This window comes from Schistocerca americana, chromosome 1 (assembly GCF_021461395.2).
Source record: "Schistocerca americana isolate TAMUIC-IGC-003095 chromosome 1, iqSchAmer2.1, whole genome shotgun sequence".
NCBI lineage: Eukaryota > Metazoa > Arthropoda > Insecta > Orthoptera > Acrididae > Schistocerca > Schistocerca americana.
In genome coordinates, this window is record NC_060119.1 from 929,128,795 (window position 1) to 929,152,972 (window position 24,178).

The following is a 24,178-nucleotide window of genomic DNA, read 5'->3' on the forward strand; positions in this document are numbered from 1 at the left end:
CCACAGTACCCAGGTTCATGCAATGTTCTCGAATTCTGGAAGACATTTCATATACTTCCACACTGTCACTTTGTGAGTAAAGATGAACCAGCTGAGTAACAGAGACTGGAATTAAAGCTTCCAAGCAGATATATCTCAAAACATTGTTCTTAATAGGAGGAATTTGACATATGTCTAGATAATATTGGAGAAACCCCAAGGAAATGACTGTTTACAACATATAAAAATGAGCTAGAGGATAATGTCATAAGCTTCTGTTCGCAGACAATTAACCATCTATTAAAACATTGCATCATTAGAAGACTAGCAAAATGCAGTAAGAACTGCACGATCGATAACTGCTGCAGGGACTGGCTGTTGACCCTGAACATAAATATTTGTAACATATTGTTTGGTAACATACAGACAAAAAATTGCCAGAAACTGTAACAAAGGTAATGTATCTGGTATTAACCATACCCAGTGACCTAAAGCAGAATGACACATAAGACTAAAGGTGGGAAAAGTTGGTGCCAGGTTGAGATTATTTGGAAGATTATTAAGGAAGATGATGTCAGGTTGAGATTATTTGGAAGATTATTAAGGAAGATGATGTCAGGTTGAGATTATTTGGAAGATTATTAAGGAAATATGATCCACAAAAGAAGTGGCTTCCAAAACATTTGTCACACTGATTCTCAAATATGCTTGTCAGTCTGGGACTCTTACCATGTTGTTTAAGAGAGAAAGAGAAAGACAGAGGGAGGGAGGAAGGGGGGAAGAGGGAGGGAGGGACAGAGGGAAGGAGGGAGGGGGGGAGGGAGAGAGAGAGAGAGAGAGAGAGAGAGAGAGAGAGAGAGAGAGAGAGATGCATTTTAGATCAAGGAAAATTGGAGAACTTGAGTATAAAAACAGGAAAATGATAGTGGTCCAGCAGAACTCTCAACCACACACTATTAGGGGGCTTGCAGAATATAGATATAGATGAAGACAGAGCACAGCGTGTGTGCAAAAGGAATAAACAAAACACACAACCTTTAAGAGAGGTGTGGGACAAAGTTGCTGTATGATTCTAGCTCTGCTTAATTTCTGTAGTGGCAGACTTGTAGGTGAAACCTTGAATAATACAGGTGCAATACAATTAGGAGGGACACTGGAAATTATTAAATATGGAGATGATCGAGCAGTCTTAGCAGAAAGTGGAAAGATCTGTAGAATACGACGGGGGCAATTTTGGAGGGGTAAAAAGGAAATGAGGAGAAATTTGAATGTGTGTCAAAATACCTACAATAAAAGTAGAGAAAATAGCACATTTACAGCCCTATAAAAATAACAATATGGGAAAAGAAATCTGGAAAAGTAAAATCCTTCACTTACTTAGGAAGCACGTTTTAATGCAGATGGAGGCTGCACCACAGAAAGAACAATGTCAATTGGAAAGGAAGTATTTCAAGAAATTTAAGGATTACTGGCAACAAGAGCAACAGGAAGTGATTTAAAAGAGTTTTGCATTACACCTTGTTTGAAGTGTAAAAACTGAAGAAATATTTTGAAAGCTTCGAAAAGTAACTGTGAAGAAAAATGAAAGAATTTTGACAGGTAGAGGGAGTGAGGAAGGAGCTAAACGAATTGGGGCCGATCAATTTTAAGGATACATGGTTTGCAAAAAAACTATCATTAAAGGAAAAATCGAAAAGAAAAAAGATCAGAAGATGAAGATACAGGATACTCAAAAATTTGAGGGAAGAAATAATAACAGCAGATATTTAAACTAAGATCATGATTTAATGTGTGCCTCCACATGAAATACCCACGATCAAGATGTATTAGGCCGTCTGACTAGTATTTGCAGTTCTATACAGAACAAAGTAGCACTTTCTATATACTTACATATTACTAAATTAAAAGTCTACCACTCCATTTTTATATCTATATATGAAAGCTAATCTCAGAACTATTGTAGGGATTTTGATACAGTTTTCACTAATAGACACACCGATTCACGAGGAAGATTTGCACATGTAATATATTACTGCTACGCCAGACAAGCTATCCGACCATAGATACTGCGTGCTAGTTGTGCGGAGCTGGGGAGGGTCTCTAGGTGGTGAGATAGAAACTAAAGGATGAAGTACACTAAGGAAAATTAATATCTTTATAATTAATCAGTTAAAATCTCAATAAGATATTTAATCCTCCTCATTCTCGTAAAAGCGATGATTAATTGAAATCTAAGGAAATTAATGACTGCACCCCATTTTCCATTTGTCCAACAGTTTTTACCACCAGGACAACAAATTTATCCGAAAAGTAATCTTATTTTCTTATAGAATATGATTAGCAATTATTACATCAAATAGTCTGCTGCAAAACATAATATCTAATTAATGCACTTTTTTATCATTGTTCCTTTTTCCTTGACTTCTGCTAATTTTTCTTCTTCTTGTTTCTATTCATGTCTCAATTATCAAATACTTAAATTTATTTGATAGTCAGGAGATCAAATCAAAAACTTCGTAACAGAACTAAAATATTTAATTTTTTAAAAATGATTCCTATACATGATGTTCACAACTACTTAACAAAAGAAAACAATATTCCGTATTTCTACAACACATATTACACATAGATGAAAGTTTAACAACATTTTTAATTGCTTCCTTTTGTAACCCCACTCACAAACAAAACTCGTTTCCATAAAGCTTCAGTTCCAAAACAGAGATTCAGTTGTAGAAACTAAACCCACATATTAAAAAAAAAGTGAGGAACTCAGACTTTTTATTCTTAATTTAAGAACTACTTTACAAATGTTGCTCAACATAATTATTAAAATATATATTACATAATAGCTTCATGGGAAATATTACTATTTATGAATACAATAACATTGGAAATAGTCTTGGACATACTTATCATGCAATGTTAAAACATCTCAGAACGTAACATCCATGAACACAGCCAAAAGCAGGTAAGTTATGAGAATTCTGGTCCATTCACTAAGATCACGACTTCATTAACTCTGCTCTAATTTTTGATCACTACAATTGTTACTTTACTAAAAGAAACATATGGTTCAGCTGTAAAATGTTCTGGCACCTTTCGGCATGTACAGAAAAGCAAACCCCATTAGTTATTTGTTTGAACATGGACACAAAACCCATACATAACTCTCCTAAATATCAAGGTGCTCATTTTTATAAAAGTGAAATTCACATATAATATATAACAAGACTTTATAATTAGCTATCCAGAATGTGAAAAAAAGTCAATACATTTACAGAACAAATACTCGAAGAACATTTGATAGGTAAATGCAATGCCTCATTTTAGTAACAGAAATTTTTTATAATAAGCTGGACAAGTAAATACTGTTTCAAATGCTGACACTTTCTCAAAGGTTGTGAAAGATATTAAACATCTACCAACTATGAAAACAGAAATATTTTTTTTAAATACTGTTGCACCCTCCAAAGACATGTTTCAAATGATTTATAACATTACACACACAATTACAGAGTGCAATGAGAAGAAAAGGAAAGGAAGTAACAGTACAGAAGTCACCTGGATTTAAAGAAGTCAAGGAGAAAAAAATGCAGAAAACAAAAGCAATTGAGTCTTATCTCAACATTATGCCGGTTTTCAGTGGTTTCTTATCCCCATTCTTTACCAGTCAATCCCCATTATTCTAACTATCCTTCATTATCTTCTTAACCCAGTTGTTATACTTCCAAGCCATTGTATCTTCACCAGCAACGATCCCTTAATTACTGAATCTGACAGATTGCCCTTGTTTCATAACTATCCAATACTCCTTTCCACAGCTCTATGAATTCTTTGTACTTATTCAAAATGCAGCACATATTGTGTATCATCTCACACCCCCAGTAACACAGACTACACAGTATTAAGACAAAATATTGTAACCGAGATGGAAATTTCTCTGTTAAAATATTATCTTACATTTTTATTCTGCTTGACCCAAGATAATCAGGATGATAAGGTACAATATCATTCATAAGACGACCATTACTTGCTTTCCACAATACGATGTACCTCACTGTAAGAGATTAAGCTAGGCAATATATACACTGACCAACAAATCCAACATAAAAAAGGTTAAAAGAGGAAAAGAAGAAGAAGAAAATTGTCACATACAAAAAGGAAGAGTCTTTTAAATATCTATTGTGGAGAAGGTATTAAAAATTACACTTTTACATGAAAATGAAGGCTGTCAGCAACAAGTGTCCTTTAACATACAACTAAAGGTCATGTTAAGGAGTACTATTGAGACACATGCAACTTCAACAATATAGTAAGGAAATAGTTTTATGGAATAGAAAATGATACAGTGACTAAACATGTTATCAAAAGTGTTATTAGGTTATTTCTCAAAAGAAAAATTATGATACAAGATCAAATTATGCAGTAACAGAGCTCAACCTTTAGTGCAAAGAGAATCAAGATTTTCAAAACACATCATACAGCATAACAAAAAAGAATGGACAATAGTCTATGGTTCTGAATAAAGATATCAAAACTACATATGTAGGCAGGCCATTATACATGATGTATTAGGTGTGTGTGTGTGTGTGTGCCAAAAACTGACAATAAGATCACCTCTGTCTCTCATCATGGGAATTGACTGAGGGCATAAAAAGAATGTGAAACTTTGTATATTTAAAAATGATTGTGACCTCAGGTCATGCAAAGACAAAATTACAAGAAAATTAGATAATCACATGACATTTCACAAATTTGCTCCCTAACAAGAAGTACTTGGTGTAATATCAAAGAAATGTCACATTCCTATTTGCTGAGGTAAGTAAAACTGCCACTACATTAGAGAGCTCCCCACGAAAAAAATTCTTAGCGAGGCTGCATAACATATCAACAAGCTATACATTCTTAAATACATGCTTTAGAATGTAAGTTGACAAAAGAGATACCATCACTGATTTAATTTCACAAACATCTATACAAGGCTAAAAAATTTAACAAAAGTGGTGTAGTGCACAGATTATCTTACATTTAATGTTTCACATTAAAGGAAATTTGTAAACAGAAATGAGAAGAATAGAATGTTTCTGTTGTAGCCAAATAAAATTCCTAATGGTTGCTGTTTCTTGTGTTGTTGTTCCGGTTTTCATGACTTACCTTTAACTATATGTGCTTCAGTTCCAAACTGTTAATTTCTAACAGCTCTATATCTGACCACGATCTTACAATATAATTGTCAAATTTCCACTTTCTGCTAGATTGTTTTAGTTTTTTCCAGTCACATCAATTTGTCTGTGCCCCCCCTTTTTTTTGGAGGAACAATTTTGTTATTACTGCTTCATATGTAATTCTTTTCTTTTATAAGTTCCCTCCATTCCTTTTGGGTATGACAGTGTGCATATGCTTGCATCATATATGCATGGAAATTTGTCTCTCACTAATGAATTAAGAGACATAACAAAAATCAAAACCAAACACAATTAGGAGCTGCAGTTGCTGCAAAAAGTCTGACTATTGGTTAAAATTCAACTCTTTTTGCACTGCACAACCTCCTGAATGGGCAATTCCCACGATCCTCTGCAAATATCATTGCTATAGAAATACTTTCAACAGTTTTTCCATGTCCTTCATTAAATGTTTGAACCTTAGACATCTCCTGAACAGGCACAAGTATTAAAAACTCCACCCCATTTAATGATATTTTAGCATTTATTCATTTACTAGAAAAATATTGGTACAACTACTGTGAAGTTGATAAATTTACTTCTGGAACAAATAAATGCTGAAGTCTTATTAAAATGGATGACACTGAAGAAAACAGTTGTCCATGTTGATCAATGAAACATGGTGATTAAATTTTTCAATTTAAGCAAAGCTGACAAAGAGGTGATCGTTAAAACACACGAGAATGTACAAATTCTCTCCACAGCAGAGAATGGCCACCGTGATGACTGCACGCAATAAATAGCATACATGGTTATGGCAAAAAATGAAGATATAAAGCAGTAATAATTCTTACTGCAGGCCCACGACCAAAACTTTAGTCATGGAACTACTAAAAAATTGTGAAAGACACTGTTAACTCAACCACAAATAACTGGTGGGGGGTGGGGGGGATAGGTTGCTGTTCACAGTCTGGTCTACCAAGGTACAAAAGCTCCTAATTTTTGTTCTGGTATTTTCATGGCAAAAAATTACTCTGCAATGAAGAAGGGACTAACAATCAGTTTCCGTAAATGTAGACAATGTATACATACTTAAATAATGGAAGTATGGCTACATCATTCGTAGTTCTGGAATGAAGACTTGTCAACATTCACCGTAGAGATGAATCAATAAAATCCCTAAGGGGTACTCGAGCTCAAGGCATTGGTTTGAAAAGTTTGTATCAGGCGTCATGGTCACATCCTTTATGCTGAATTTTATTGTTACCTCAAGTTTTCTTTTATTTACTAAAAACAGTCAAAATTGCAAATAAGTTAATTTTAAAGGGGGTGGGGGGATAGGGTTTTAAAGGCAGACAGGAGGTGAGGAAAACAAAAGAGAGAGAAGTGGAGCGGGAGAACAAGATGGAAATAAAATTTCACTATAACAATGAACTCAAATATGAAATGAACTGTCACAACTCTGCCTTGGTCAGATAATTTATATAAAAGGGAAGTACCATACACAGACATTGTTTCATGGCTCCTTGTGCACATCACATCAATACTGGACACGTTTTCTCAAAATGAACTATTGACTAGCATGCATCTTACATATTAAAAGATATAAAACATCACAACTAAGAGTAAAAGACCAGCAAATATTACTGGCATTCTTTATACAGCGTTTCACAAATGAAATTATATAAATGCAAAAAGTTGCAGACAATTGTCACAACATTAAACATTCTCAAGTATGTACATGACAATTTTAAAACAACAACATACATAACGTGGGGTACAACACCAGCGCCTAAGTGTAACAGATTACTACCAGTGTTATTAACAATAACTTGACAGCAAGCTTTGAATGGAGTATCTTTGCCACAATTAACATAAAAAAGTAAACATTTTAAAATAATACAAAACAACATAAAACATGTTCTTTTAAATTAAAAAAAGGACAAAGCTATCTATCCACGTAATGCACATGTGAAGGAATGGCAGTATATACTCTGTGTCCAGGTACTTGTGAATTCTGTGTGAATCACAAAACACTTAAAGCTGTGGCACAATGCTCCTTCCTATGGAAGGAGGTTAATTTTTTTGACAGAGTATTACACTCAAACATGACACCTCATTCAGTTAGGCTGGAAAAACTGTGCTGTGATATCACTTATTGAAAGAACTTCACCATCGGTGTCAATAGGTTCATATTCTGTCTGGGACGTGATATCTCTATGAAGTTTCCAGTTGTTCAATAAGTATGTGTAGTCAGCAACTTTGTCAACTTCTTTAAGTTCATGATATACATGCACGAGACCTCTGTAATCATACTCTAGGCCGGAATAACTTTCACCAAACAGCTTTAAACCTAGAAAAAGTATATAGGAACTAAAGATTATACATTTTACATTAAAAACATAAAAGCAATCACTCTAAGTACAAATACAGCTGTTACTCATGACAGAAGGTTTCTTTATATCAGGAATAATATACAACTAAGACATTCCTTAAATATATTTTCATTCGTACTCACTGATATCAATAGATCGCTTGTAAAGTGCTTCAGCTTTTTTGTACTTCTTCATGTGATAATTATACAGGCTAGCAAGATGACCTATAGACAAACCAACTTCATAATCATCTTCTCCTAATAGCTCTTCTTTTATGGCTATTGCCTTTAAATGCATTGTTTCTGCTTCCTGTGAATAAGTAAGGCAATGAAAAGACATTGACTCTCTTTCAGTAACAATTACAGCAACAATTATTATTACTGGTTTGGTTCTGTAACATATCTGAACAAATTTTAGAGTTCAGATGTTGGGCACTTAATTTCCTATTAAAGTTTCTCCATTATATTATGTGAATACTTATATAACAGATAACCACGTGCCATAATTTTCATTCCGGACACATCATCTTGTAAATAAGTAAACTACTATGTCTAATTGTCTGATGAAGTTTACAACAGTTGCTGTTTGGCCCCTGTAGACTGTTAGAACTGCTATCTACTTACTTCAAACTTCTTCATGCTCTGGTACAGACGGCCCAGATTCCCAAAGTGTTTAGCAGTTTGCACATTCTTTTCACCAAAAGTAGCAAGGGATAATTTCAACGCTGACAAATGAAGCTCTTCTGCTTCAGCTAGTAATTCCTGCATACCTGAAATAAATAGATAACTTTATTCTAAAAATATTTAACCAGAGTTCTGAAAATAGCAATGATTCTACTGAGCTAGCAAAAAAAAAACACACAAGTTTCTGTCCTCCTAGTACCACCAGTAGCACTTCGCAAAATGTTAATAATGGCCTGTAGAAAGAATACACACAACATATACAAGTTTGTAAGTCTAATCATCATGTTACAAGCAACCAATACACTTGACAATCTTAGTTTCAAGGTAAACAAATGTGAGATTTGGTTACCTGAAGTTCTGATGAAAATATAAATTTGATTGGTCAAACAACTTTCAGTGTCATAACTGTTTATTTAAAGTTTAAAAAATGCTGCCATTACCAATTCTTTCTTTCTCTTGCTGTTTCAGCTGCTAAATATCTAACACTTCTCCGAGTCAAAAGATTGACATTACAGCCTTTCCATCCAAACACTGTACGAGGGTGGCTTGAAAAGTTCTCTGAATCACCACGAGAGGTCAGCGCTAGCACAACAATTAGTTCACATGATATTCATTGAACTGTTGCCTATTCATTGGACTGTTGCCTGTAAACACATGCCACATCAGCGCTCTTGGAAGAGAGCTGTGGTGAATCGAGATTTGAGCTATGATTAAGTGATTAAGGTATGAAAGCATAGGACATATATGCCGATTTCCAGAATACACTGGGGGACTCTGCTCCTTCATATTAAACTGTTGCCAAGTGGACAAATGAGTTTAAATTTGGTTGGAAGAGCTTGGATGATGATCCGTGCAGTGGTCGGCCAAGATTTGTCACTACTCCAGAAATCATTACAAAAGTGCACAACATGGTCATGGAGGATTGCCGATTGAAAGTGTATGAAATTGCTCACGGTTGCCAGATGTCATCTGAAAGGATATATCATATTTTAACTGAAGAATTAGAAATGAAAAAATTATCTGCGAGGTGGGTGCCGCAACTCTTGACTCTGAATCAAAAACATGTGCTGTTGCCATGGCAAAATTACACAAACTAAGGTATGAGAATTGTTGCCACCTTATTCACCTGATATGGCTCTGTCAGACTTCCATCTCTTCCAAAACAGAAAATTTTTCTCGATGGACGAAGATTCGCTTCAAACAAAGAATTGGTAGCTGGAGTTGACAACTATTTTGCAGGCCTGGAGGAAACTCATTTTCAAGATGGTACCAAGGCACTGGAACATTACTGGACTAAGTGCATTAATCTACTAGGAGACTACATTGAAAAATAAAAAAGTTTGAGTGACGTAAGTGGCTTTTTCCTATTCCGTTCTGAGAACTTTTTCAAACTACCCCCGTAATTCTGCGGACAGCACCAACACACGAGCAATCTCACACAGGAGCAACTGAAGAGAAGTAATTTGAATGGTAGAGATTTGTACTGCTTGCAAGCCATCTCTTGGATTACTTACATGTCACAATTTGAACATCTCAGCATTAAATCCAACATTCAGCTATCATTTATTTGTCAATCTGAATAGACATGTGAATTGCTGATGTTTCATATATTCTCCTCAAATAGTTTCTGCCATTTGCCTGACAGACAATGGCCCACACTTGTGCAAAATCTTGCAGACACTTGCCTTGCGAAGCATCACATCATGTTCCAAGGAGATGAGAAGTGGCATTCTTCAGTGTGATGCTCGATTACTTTCAGATACCTTTCATGAGAATCAAACTCAATTTGGAAGAGTCCCCCCAACATAAGGTAAGGACATGACAGATTGTAAACTTTTCCTCTTCAATACTTGGTTTAATTTGCCGAGTCTTATGGTAGCCACGATATATTCTTTAAAAGTGCAAGTTCCTTCTTCAGATGATCCTGGTTAGCAACAATGTGTATTTAAAGTCACCATTTGCCAGCAGATTGATGTGTGTGTTGTTGGACTTATGGTAACTGACATGTCCCAAAGTGAAGTAATACATCAAAAAATGGGTGGCATTCACCCACCCCTTTCAATCCCTTTGGTGAGTTGAGAGAAGTGTGAGATACCATTCTGTTCTGCAGACCTCGGCAAGTGTTCTTTTTTAACATTTCCACCCCTTAGGATGTCAAACTGGTGATTAAATATGTATTTCTTATTATGAGCTGTGAAAAGGACACATTTGGATCTTATAAAAAAAAATACATTAATAGATGTTGTAATTGTTATGTTGCATGTATCGTATGCACCTTGAGAAATGGTCTATGTAAGTTTTATGAAGAGAATTAAGTCAGTCCAGCCCTTGGAAAATGGTAACATATAATCTCATATAAGTTTATGTTAATACATGTTACATGGGAAGATAGGATAAGGACCATGTTTTCATTCTCAATTCCTGATGTGGTGTTTGAGTATAATTGGAAAATGCTGTGTAAAGTAATAATAGGACAGGGTGGAAGGTAATGTCTGAAAACGGAAAAATTCTATCCTTTTGTTAGGTGTAAAAGAGGTGGTGCATGTAGGCTTAGCTATGATTTTTGTTTTATTTTATTTGAGTAGGAAGCAGATTAGAGAATTAGTGGGACTGTCAGAGTCTTATTTGAATCAAAACCACACTGACCACTGTATTAATCTAGATTAATAAAACACCTGTAGTCCCACACACTGGATTAAAGCAACATTGTTCAAATAAACAGAGTCAGGTGTGAAACACATTTTAAGATAAAAAAATCGAGAGTTTTGTATGTTCTTGTGGTAAAATAAAAGTATTCTATTTGTGGAACTGGCTTCACTGCAATGTCTCAAAGGAATATATGTACCATGTTCAAATTCCACTTAGACATTTTTGAAGTTAAAAATTATAATCTACCCACCACTCCACACAGAACTGCAAGTTTGTGAGTTTCAACAAGCACACATTGTGCTCAGTGCATCTCATCAAAGACATAAGAAAAGCGAAGAGACTGTTCAGCATATCATATAGCAATTAAGATTTGAGGGTTCTGTTGAAACCATAATGCTTTTCAGCTTCAGTGTTAATTGCAGTTGTTGCACAATTGCTGCAAGGCTGGAAGAAGAGTATTCATTGTACAAGGGACATTCTGAAAGCAAGTTTTGTCATTTTTCACAAGGAAACTTTATTGCCAAAAATTCATACTCCATGGCATCAAGAACTTCACACCTTGCACTATTTGTCGCAGTTTGCAATCAATTTGAAGTAACCACTCTGGTAAAACTTAGTGTATTGCCATGCAAGGAACTGTCTCTCAGTCTGCTATACTTCAGCATTGGTTTGAAACTGACACCCCAAGAGTGGGGCTTTCAATGCAGGGAACAGGTGAAAGTCCATTGGAGCAAGATCAGGATTGTATGCTGGGTGATTCAATCTTTCCCAGCTGAAGTGACAAATCTGAACCTGTGTTAGCCTTGCCGTTTGTGGTTTCACATTGTCGTCCAAGAGCCCAACACCTTTACTGAAGAGCCCTCGTCCATTTCCATTGGTGACCACATTGCCAGTACACATCTATCTGCTGTCATATGGTTACTCAAATAACCTTGGGCACACCGGTTTGCTGCTACGCTCTCTTCTTCAGTGCTCTGCACGTGTGTCATTCCTCCTCCACTGACGCCCCTTTCCTGATTGAGACAGTAACGGTTGTGGGTTCATATGGCATTTGTTTGAGTTACTTGGTGTACAATCATCTCTTTCAAAAACAATGATGAAACCTGCTTTTGGAATGTCCCTCACACTATTTTTAAAATTATAACATGAAAGAACCAACTAAATATGTAAAATAATATTTCACCATTTTTCGTGAGTGCATCGAGGATACTGCTAACTCTTGTACCAATATTTCGGCTGACATCCTTTCAGCCATTGTCAAGTGAAGTTGCTTGTTAGTATTAACATTTTGACAGTATTTTAGATAATTTTCTATTTCTGGCACAGGCAATTCTATCCAGTGCGGTGTCACCACCCAGTGATAGTTTCAAAAATGATTAGAGGAAATAAGTGCATCAAACTTATTACTTTTATAAGCACTGCTCATGATATATTTTTCATATTTCAAGCAAGACATGATTGTTGATTTAAATGAAACTGTATTTATTACGAATTTCCATCAGCACATGACTGCATTAAATGATACAGTGAAGGAGTCACAGAGTCAAAATTGCAGTCGTTTGAAGCTTAGGAAAATTAAAAAATGACAGTGAAAGTAACAGTTTAATACTGGATCAAATTTTTCAAACAATAGAAAATTGGTACACAAATATCACAGAGATGTTGTTGAGTGCAAGGAAAAAACTGACAATGATACATGATTACAGGACAGCGGACATGGCTATGAGACTAAAGGGTTTCTTCAAGATGAAGATTTCCTCTTCTAGCTACATCTTAATTGTCATGCCTCATTGTAATATTCCAATCAATGAACTACAGCAAAGAAATATTCATGCAGGGAAAAGTACTGAATAAGCATCTTACTTTGCAGCATTTGTCCAGCTTAATCTGACCATCACTGGAAGCAAGATGAACCAACTGCAAAACAGGGACATTTCAAGGAATCAAGAAAGGTGTGCACATGAGACGTCTGCAAACAGACCAGTAATTGATTCAGTTTTAATACAATAAGCGCACTGTCAGCCCCAAAGACCTGAGAGTGTTCTTTCTGTTTGGACAACATCAGTGCATTGGAAAGGCAGTAAAAAAGTTAAAAAATAAATGTTGTAATTTTAATGAAGTTTATTAAAACATTCAGAACAAAGATGGGCTTTAGATTTGTATGTAATACAAAAGGTAACCTCCTGTTTAGTTAATTTTCTAACTGCATTGTGCCCAAATGTTTCTGTGTTTGTCCTGCAACATGCTAAACAATATCTATGCTTTTTAAGCACCTATCCTTTTTTTGTCCAACTGGTGTTTGCCTCTTCATTATCAATACTGGATGGAGTTTCTTCACATGAATGCCATTTGAGCCCATCTACTAACTGGTCTCGAAATATCATGATTGCCACTTTCCGCTCCATCGCCTCTTGAAATACAGTACATTCACTACAGCAGTCTTCAAAAAGAGATTAAATGCTAATTTGTGATACTATTTTACTGTCTCTCTCAATGACCTGCTACATGCATTCATCTGATCAGAAAGGTGAGTGACAGTTTTTCCATTATTATATTCAGTATCAATTTTTGGTTTTCAATAAATCCTTCTTTCAGATGCAATGTTCGCCATTTCACTCAAATACACATATCAGACATCGAAAGTTAGGCATTGAAAACAAGAAAAACTTTACGCATGCAGCAAAGTTAACACACATTTCATCAAATAACCCTCCAAAAAGCGTCTTTTACCACGATTTGTTGTGATCAAGTACCAGGAAATGTGACATCGGCAAATAACTACACTACCTAGAGATATTATCTAGGAGTGTCTGGTGGTGTTTAGTAGTTGATTATGACATGGAAGGGAGGTACAGTACGTAAACTTTAGGTTAGAGTACGATATCTCCCCCCCCCCCCCCCCCTTCCCGCTCTTGCCAATTTTGGTTGTGGTGACAAAGGGTGATAAAACTGTTTAATTTTCAGAGCATTTAACTACAACTGTTCCAATTTGTTGTTTATTTTGGAATGCTTGTTACTAGCTTATTACGATATTAGTAGCTATATTAGGAGCTTACTTCATAGCTTGCTGTCAAAAAGTTTACATTACATTTTACTTTAAGAATGAAATAAAGTGAAGCAACACAATGAAAATGTTGAATGCTGCTTTTGGTAAATCTTTCAGGATTAAAACAAGAACTTAAATGTGAGATATTCACTGCATAGAGAGTGGTTAATGGATTTAAGATTACGAATATACAGAACATTCCAGGACATCAATAAAAATTGAAAAAGTTGATAAAATGATTAATAACTTGCAGAATCGTTAATTTCAGACACCACCTGCTAACACTACAGTGGTTGTTCATAAAAGAGAGAGAGAGAGAGAAGAAGAAGAAGAAGAAGAAGAAGAAGAAGAAGAAATCACCCTTATGATGCCTCAACCTCCATCTTCACCAGCTACATCTCCCAGTGACTTCGTTCAACTCCCAAAACCAAGAAGGATGATTTTCTCTAACGCTGACTGAATTGATGGGGGAGCTAAACTTCATATTGTAACTTGTGATTCCAAGCAGCTTCAAATACTGGAAAAAGTGCTTCCGAGAATACGTTATATTTCATGGGAAATATTTTGAAGTGGATAAAATAAATTTCTATGAATGAATGAAGATTTCTTGAGAAAAATGAAAATGTTGCATTTTTGTTGAACCTCCCATGTTCTTTAATTTACCATGGTATGCCAAAGGCCGTTGTAGAGGTAAGTACTTTTCCTTTATCCAAGGGGAAAAAAACAGAGCAGAGATGAATATAACATACTAAAAAATCAATAGCATGCGCAAAGTCAGAAGATCTCAAATGGAAATACTGATGATGACACAGAAAAATTCTAGTTCACATTGCAAAATGTGTTTTTACAAAACACCTTACAAATTTAATCACAGCACACTGTGCATATTGAGCAACAACACTAAATTTGCTTTCAAGATGTAAGTGCAAGAATGGCAATTTTCTTTCAGAGCTTCTCTTCACTACTTGTTACATCACCTGTGATGTGACTGACAATCCATATTTCCTCAAAAGGCGTAATTTGATTTTAAGATTATTTTATACTCATTATAATTCCCATGACCTTTCCTCATCTTGTCTCTCCAAAACATCTGGTTTGAGTATCTGTTCCACCCTTTAGCGTCCTTCCTTTTTCCTATACTTTTTCTCTCTTCTTGTGAAATAACAGTCCAAGTATCTGTAGCCACTCCAGCTGTTCTTGACTCTGCAGATGGCAAGTGTAAGTTTTTCTCCTGGCTCATTTTATATTAAAAGGAGAATTCATTTAGAAAACTATTAAATTACAAGTTGTCCAACTGCATTACTGAAACATATTAACTCGCTGATCGAAAGAATGAACAAATTCGGTAAAAATTAGCTTTTCAAAGGATTTGCACCAACAGCAGAATGCTGACAATATGGTCGATGTTGATTACACATGGCACAATATACTGCAGAAACGTACATTTCTATGCTACTATATATCTACAAGTCATCATTTAACATCATTACTAAAAATCTCAAAAAGTAATTTGACCAATTTACTTTAAATTTTTACATGATGCTCTAATGAACACAAGTTGTTGACCGATATACTTCAGATTTTTACACAATACTCTCATAAACTTTCAGATAAACAAAATCCAATCCCCCCCCCCCCCCCCCCCCCAAATGACAATGTACAGGTTTTCCGTTAAAACCGACAGCAACAAATAAAATTCTGTGCTGTGGCATGGAAATGTGAAGTTTCAAATTCTTTCCTGCATGTTTCTTAACTATGATACGACGGCATGTAAACCATGAGACAAATTGTTTCTCAATATATATATTCTTCCTCATATATATTTTCAAATGAAACCTGTAAGCACAACAATGTGCTGAATGTGCTGTTTTGTTTATTTCCTCACTGCTAGTTTTACAGAAAACAGGAAAAATTGTATTTATGGCTTATCGGCATGTGATTAGAATATTACTATGGAACATGAATAGTCTGAAACGCATAATCCCATGTATTCACAGATTAAAACTACGTAGAATACTGTCAATGAAGCTCCTACGTTTACAGATTCAGCAGCTGGAGAGGTGTCTCTCATACCAATGATCCCAACTGATTTACCCATTTATTTTAAGCAACTTCAACCACGAACAACACCCAAGGTCAGAGACAGGGGTGATAGGTTAGATGACAGGAGGGAGGGGGGGTAGGTGATGCGCAAAGAGAGGGGTGATGGGATGTAAGAGACGAAAAAAGAGAGGTGGGGGAGAAGGAGATGGGTAAAGGAAAGAGGGGAGGAGATTAGAATGTATATCCAATTCCCATACATATTTAGCAATTGTGAAGTATTGCCAGATTATTTAGTATAATACATGTACACAAATCACAAGGCTTCTTTTTCTCAACTGAAACTTGAAAATAATGTCACTGTATTTGTATGACATTTACGATTTCACAATACAATTACATGCTCACTGAGTTAGAAGTTTGAGAATTGTCAAATAATATGTTGAGCACCAAGTTGAATGAAAGACATTTCATGTCATGAAGAGAAATGGCTGTTACCATAACAGCGGTTGCAGTGATAAGCTAGTTAGCTGACTGACGGGAGTACACCCTACTGACATAATGGAACAAAACATACGTATCACACAACTAGACATTTTGCCAAATGTAGTGTTGACTTGAACATACTAATTTCTTATTATTATCATCATCACTGTTATTATTATTTTATATAGCACTTTTATGACTTGTTTAGTGTGAAACACCATGATTAGCTCTACTATGCTAAGCTGCCTCCCCCTAAAGTTTTAGTTGTAGTAAAGTATGTTATTCCCTGATATGTCAACAGATGTCTTATCATTCTGCCCTCCCTTTAGTCAAAGTTTACTCACTGATTCAGCAGCAAAAATCCTTATATCTTATTTTATTAGTTCATTTAAGTTTCAGCATCCTTCTGCAACACTACATTTAAAATACTCCTATTATTTTCTGGTTTCCCCACAGTCAACGATTGATATCCATGCAACAGACGTACGTTATGATAAATTTCTTCCTCAAATTAAGGCCTCTATTTCATACTAACACATTTCTTTTGGCAATGAGTGCTCTCGTTGCTTGTACTAGTTTACAATTATGTTAACATACAGCATGCACTGAATATTTGGAATTACTGAAAGAGGCTATAAACAAATGGCTCAGATAACAGACTGAAATGGCAGACACAATTAGGACTGTAATGAATGAAATGGGCGTAGGCAGGACATGCAACCTGTTAGGAATGAGAAGCTACTTTTGCGACCTCTGCTGACATTTTATAGCGAAATGCAGACTGTGCTACCCCATGCAGCATGTGTGTGATGTGGCTACCACTGTAACAGATGTTGTGAAATAAAGCTATGTGGTTACTGTGTTTGAATCCCATTAAATACTACTAGGCAACAATGCAGCTTTACTGTATGATTAGATGATGACGGCGTCCTCTTGGGTAAAATATTCCGGAGGTAAAATAGTCCCCCATTCGGATCTCCGGGCGGGGACTACTCAAGAGGACGTCGTTATCAGGAGAAAGAAAACTGGCATTCTACGGATCGGACCGTGGAATGTCAGATCCCTTAATCGGGCAGGTAGGTTAGAAAATTTAAAAAGGGAAATGGATAGGTTAAAGTTAGATATAGTGGGAATTAGTGAAGTTCGGTGGCAGGAGGAACAAGACTTTTGGTCAGGTGATTACAGGGTTATAAATACAAAATCAAATAGGGGTAATGCAGGAGTAGGTTTAATAATGAATAAAAAAATAGGAGTGCGGGTTAGCTACTACAAACAGCATAGTGAACGCATTATTGTGGCCAAGATAGACACAAAGCCCATGCCTACTACAGTAGTACAAGTTTATATGCCAACTAGCTCTGCAGATGATGAAGAAATTGATGAAATGTATGACGAGATAAAAGAAATTATTCAGGTAGTGAAGGGAGACGAAAATTTAATAGTCATGGGTGACTGGAATTCGTCAGTAGGAAAAGGGAGAGAAGGAAACATAGTAGGTGAATATGGATTGGGGGGAAGAAATGAAAGAGGAAGCCGCCTTGTAGAATTTTGCACAGAGCATAACTTAATCATAGCTAACACTTGGTTCAAGAATCATGGAAGAAGGTTGTATACCTGGAAGAAACCTGGAGATACTAAAAGGTATCAGATAGATTACATAATGGTAAGACAGAGATTTAGGAACCAGGTTTTAAATTGTAAGACATTTCCAGGGGCAGATGTGGATTCTGACCACAATCTATTGGTTATGAACTGCAGATTGAAACTGAAGAAACTGCAAAAAGGCGAGAATTTAAGGAGATGGGACCTGGATAAACTGAAAGAACCAGAGGTTGTAGAGAGTTTCAGGGAGAGCATAAGGGAACAATTGACAGGAATGGGGGAAAGAAATACAGTAGAAGAAGAATGGGTAGCTCTGAGGGATGAAGTAGTGAAGCCAGCAGAGGATCAAGTAGGTAAAAAGATGAGGGCTAATAGAAATCCTTGGGTAACAGAAGAAATATTGAATTTAATTGATGAAAGGAGAAAATATAAAAATACAGGAAATGAAGCAGGCAAAAAGGAATACAAACGTCTCAAAAATGAGATCGACAGGAAGTGCAAACTGGCTGCAAATGTAAGCATGTAGAGGCTTGTCTCACTAGGGGTAAGATAGATACTGCCTACAGGAAAATTAAAGAGACCTTTGGAGAGAAGAGAACCACTTGTACGAATATCAAGAACTCAGATGGCAACCCAGTTCTAAGCAAAGAAGGGAAAGCAGAAAGGTGGAAGGAGTATATAGAGGGTTTATACAAGGGCGATGTACTTGAGGACAATATTATGGAAATGGAAGAGGATGTAGATGAAGACGAAATGGGAGATAAGATACTGCCTGAAGAGTTTGACAGAGCACTGAAAGACCTGAGTCGAAACAAGGCCCCGGGAGTAGACAACATTCCATTAGAACTACTGGTGGCCTTGGGAGAGCCAGTCATGACAAAACTCTACCATCTGGTGAGCAAGATGTATGATACAGGCGAAATACCCACAGACTTCAAGAAGAATATAATAATTCCAATCCCAAAGAAAGCAGGTGTTGACAGATGTGAAAATTACCGAACAATCAGTTTAATAAGTCACAGCTGCAAAATACTAACGCGAATTCTTTACAGACGAATGGAAAAACTGGTAGAAGCGGACCTCGGGGAAGATCAGTTTGGATTCCGTAGAAATGTTGGAACACGTGAGGCAATACTAACCTTACGACTTATCTTACAAGAAAGATTAAGAAAAGGCAAACCTACATTTCTAGCATTTGTAGACTTAGAGAAAGCTTTTGATAACGTTAACTGGAATACTCTCTTTCAAGTTCTGAAGGTGGCAGGGGTAAAATACAGGGAGCGAAAGGCTATTTACAATTTGTACAGAAACCAGATGGCAGTTATAAGAGTCGAGGGGCATGAAAGGGAAGCAGTGGTTGGGAAAGGAGTGAGACAGGGTTGTAGCCTCTCGCCGATGTTATTCAATCTGTATATTGAGCAAGCAGTAAAGGAAACAAAAGAAAAATTCGGAGTAGGTATTAAAATCCATGGAGAAGAAATAAAAACTTTGAGGTTCGCCGATGACATTGTAATTCTGTCAGAGACAGCAAAGGACTTGGAAGAGCAGTTGAACGGAATGGACAGTGTCTTGAAAGGAGGATATAAGATGAACATCAACAAAAGCAAAACGAGGATAATGGAATGTAGTCAAATTGAAAACAAGAAAAACTTTACGCATGCAGCAAAGTTAACACACATTTCATCAAATAACCCTCCAAAAAGCGTCTTTTACCACGATTTGTTGTGATCAAGTACCAGGAAATGTGACATCGGCAAATAACTACACTACCTAGAGATATTATCTAGGAGTGTCTGGTGGTGTTTAGTAGTTGATTATGACATGGAAGGGAGGTACAGTACGTAAACTTTAGGTTAGAGTACGATATCTCCCCCCCCCCCCCCCCCCTTCCCGCTCTTGCCAATTTTGGTTGTGGTGACAAAGGGTGATAAAACTGTTTAATTTTCAGAGCATTTAACTACAACTGTTCCAATTTGTTGTTTATTTTGGAATGCTTGTTACTAGCTTATTACGATATTAGTAGCTATATTAGGAGCTTACTTCATAGCTTGCTGTCAAAAAGTTTACATTACATTTTACTTTAAGAATGAAATAAAGTGAAGCAACACAATGAAAATGTTGAATGCTGCTTTTGGTAAATCTTTCAGGATTAAAACAAGAACTTAAATGTGAGATATTCACTGCATAGAGAGTGGTTAATGGATTTAAGATTACGAATATACAGAACATTCCAGGACATCAATAAAAATTGAAAAAGTTGATAAAATGATTAATAACTTGCAGAATCGTTAATTTCAGACACCACCTGCTAACACTACAGTGGTTGTTCATAAAAGAGAGAGAGAGAGAAGAAGAAGAAGAAGAAGAAGAAGAAGAAGAAATCACCCTTATGATGCCTCAACCTCCATCTTCACCAGCTACATCTCCCAGTGACTTCGTTCAACTCCCAAAACCAAGGAGGATGATTTTCTCTAACGCTGACTGAATTGATGGGGGAGCTAAACTTCATATTGTAACTTGTGATTCCAAGCAGCTTCAAATACTGGAAAAAGTGCTTCCGAGAATACGTTATATTCCATGGGAAATATTTTGAAGTGGATAAAATAAATTTCTATGAATGAATGAAGATTTCTTGAGAAAAATGAAAATGTTGCATTTTTGTTGAACCTCCCATGTTCTTTAATTTACCATGGTATGCCAAAGGCCGTTGTAGAGGTAAGTACTTTTCCTTTATCCAAGGGGAAAAAAACAGAGCAGAGATGAATATAACATACTAAAAAATCAATAGCATGCGCAAAGTCAGAAGATCTCAAATGGAAATACTGATGATGACACAGAAAAATTCTAGTTCACATTGCAAAATGTGTTTTTACAAAACACCTTACAAATTTAATCACAGCACACTGTGCATATTGAGCAACAACACTAAATTTGCTTTCAAGATGTAAGTGCAAGAATGGCAATTTTCTTTCAGAGCTTCTCTTCACTACTTGTTACATCACCTGTGATGTGACTGACAATCCATATTTCCTCAAAAGGCGTAATTTGATTTTAAGATTATTTTATACTCATTATAATTCCCATGACCTTTCCTCATCTTGTCTCTCCAAAACATCTGGTTTGAGTATCTGTTCCACCCTTTAGCGTCCTTCCTTTTTCCTATACTTTTTCTCTCTTCTTGTGAAATAACAGTCCAAGTATCTGTAGCCACTCCAGCTGTTCTTGACTCTGCAGATGGCAAGTGTAAGTTTTTCTCCTGGCTCATTTTATATTAAAAGGAGAATTCATTTAGAAAACTATTAAATTACAAGTTGTCCAACTGCATTACTGAAACATATTAACTCGCTGATCGAAAGAATGAACAAATTCGGTAAAAATTAGCTTTTCAAAGGATTTGCACCAACAGCAGAATGCTGACAATATGGTCGATGTTGATTACACATGGCACAATATACTGCAGAAACGTACATTTCTATGCTACTATATATCTACAAGTCATCATTTAACATCATTACTAAAAATCTCAAAAAGTAATTTGACCAATTTACTTTAAATTTTTACATGATGCTCTAATGAACACAAGTTGTTGACCGATATACTTCAGATTTTTACACAATACTCTCATAAACTTTCAGATAAACAAAATCCAATCCCCCCCCCAAATGACAATGTACAGGTTTTCCGTTAAAACCGACAGCAACAAATAAAATTCTGTGCTGTGGCATGGAAATGTGAAGTTTCAAATTCTTTCCTGCATGTTTCTTAACTATGATACGACGGCATGTAAACCATGAGACAAATTGTTTCTCAATATATATATTCTTCCTCATATATATTTTCAAATGAAACCTGTAAGCACAACAATGTGCTGAATGTGCTGTTTTGTTTATTTCCTCACTGCTAGTTTTACAGAAAACAGGAAAAATTGTATTTATGGCTTATCGGCATGTGATTAGAATATTACTATGGAACATGAATAGTCTGAAACGCATAATCCCATGTATTCACAGATTAAAACTACGTAGAATACTGTCAATGAAGCTCCTACGTTTACAGATTCAGCAGCTGGAGAGGTGTCTCTCATACCAATGATCCCAACTGATTTACCCATTTATTTTAAGCAACTTCAACCACGAACAACACCCAAGGTCAGAGACAGGGGTGATAGGTTAGATGACAGGAGGGAGGGGGGGTAGGTGATGCGCAAAGAGAGGGGTGATGGGATGTAGGAGACGAAAAAAGAGAGGTGGGGGAGAAGGAGATGGGTAAAGGAAAGAGGGGAGGAGATTAGAATGTATATCCAATTCCCATACATATTTAGCAATTGTGAAGTATTGCCAGATTATTTAGTATAATACATGTACACAAATCACAAGGCTTCTTTTTCTCAACTGAAACTTGAAAATAATGTCACTGTATTTGTATGACATTTACGATTTCACAATACAATTACATGCTCACTGAGTTAGAAGTTTGAGAATTGTCAAATAATATGTTGAGCACCAAGTTGAATGAAAGACATTTCATGTCATGAAGAGAAATGGCTGTTACCATAACAGCGGTTGCAGTGATAAGCTAGTTAGCTGACTGACGGGAGTACACCCTACTGACATAATGGAACAAAACATACGTATCACACAACTAGACATTTTGCCAAATGTAGTGTTGACTTGAACATACTAATTTCTTATTATTATCATCATCACTGTTATTATTATTTTATATAGCACTTTTATGACTTGTTTAGTGTGAAACACCATGATTAGCTCTACTATGCTAAGCTGCCTCCCCCTAAAGTTTTAGTTGTAGTAAAGTATGTTATTCCCTGATATGTCAACAGATGTCTTATCATTCTGCCCTCCCTTTAGTCAAAGTTTACTCACTGATTCAGCAGCAAAAATCCTTATATCTTATTTTATTAGTTCATTTAAGTTTCAGCATCCTTCTGCAACACTACATTTAAAATACTCCTATTATTTTCTGGTTTCCCCACAGTCAACGATTGATATCCATGCAACAGACGTACGTTATGATAAATTTCTTCCTCAAATTAAGGCCTCTATTTCATACTAACACATTTCTTTTGGCAATGAGTGCTCTCGTTGCTTGTACTAGTTTACAATTATGTTAACATACAGCATGCACTGAATATTTGGAATTACTGAAAGAGGCTATAAACAAATGGCTCAGATAACAGACTGAAATGGCAGACACAATTAGGACTGTAATGAATGAAATGGGCGTAGGCAGGACATGCAACCTGTTAGGAATGAGAAGCTACTTTTGCGACCTCTGCTGACATTTTATAGCGAAATGCAGACTGTGCTACCCCATGCAGCATGTGTGTGATGTGGCTACCACTGTAACAGATGTTGTGAAATAAAGCTATGTGGTTACTGTGTTTGAATCCCATTAAATACTACTAGGCAACAATGCAGCTTTACTGTATGATTAGATGATGACGGCGTCCTCTTGGGTAAAATATTCCGGAGGTAAAATAGTCCCCCATTCGGATCTCCGGGCGGGGACTACTCAAGAGGACGTCGTTATCAGGAGAAAGAAAACTGGCATTCTACGGATCGGACCGTGGAATGTCAGATCCCTTAATCGGGCAGGTAGGTTAGAAAATTTAAAAAGGGAAATGGATAGGTTAAAGTTAGATATAGTGGGAATTAGTGAAGTTCGGTGGCAGGAGGAACAAGACTTTTGGTCAGGTGATTACAGGGTTATAAATACAAAATCAAATAGGGGTAATGCAGGAGTAGGTTTAATAATGAATAAAAAAATAGGAGTGCGGGTTAGCTACTACAAACAGCATAGTGAACGCATTATTGTGGCCAAGATAGACACAAAGCCCATGCCTACTACAGTAGTACAAGTTTATATGCCAACTAGCTCTGCAGATGATGAAGAAATTGATGAAATGTATGACGAGATAAAAGAAATTATTCAGGTAGTGAAGGGAGACGAAAATTTAATAGTCATGGGTGACTGGAATTCGTCAGTAGGAAAAGGGAGAGAAGGAAACATAGTAGGTGAATATGGATTGGGGGGAAGAAATGAAAGAGGAAGCCGCCTTGTAGAATTTTGCACAGAGCATAACTTAATCATAGCTAACACTTGGTTCAAGAATCATGGAAGAAGGTTGTATACCTG

At 36.2% G+C, this 24,178-nt stretch overlaps 1 protein-coding gene across 1 annotated transcript in view; it reads right to left on the reverse strand.

The window, feature by feature from the left end:
• Window positions 1-2,496: 2,496 nt before the first annotated feature.
• The window catches only part of LOC124615344 (amyloid protein-binding protein 2), a 133,691-nt gene continuing 112,009 nt past the window's right edge, over window positions 2,497-24,178 (reverse strand). The window contains exons 10-12 of the mRNA XM_047143154.1: window positions 8,140-8,285; window positions 7,660-7,825; window positions 2,497-7,494 (exon numbers count right to left, since the gene is read on the reverse strand). Of these exons, the coding sequence (XP_046999110.1) occupies window positions 7,262-7,494; window positions 7,660-7,825; window positions 8,140-8,285 (545 nt within the window). The 3' untranslated portion in view covers window positions 2,497-7,261. The remainder of the gene's footprint in view (window positions 7,495-7,659; window positions 7,826-8,139; window positions 8,286-24,178) is intronic.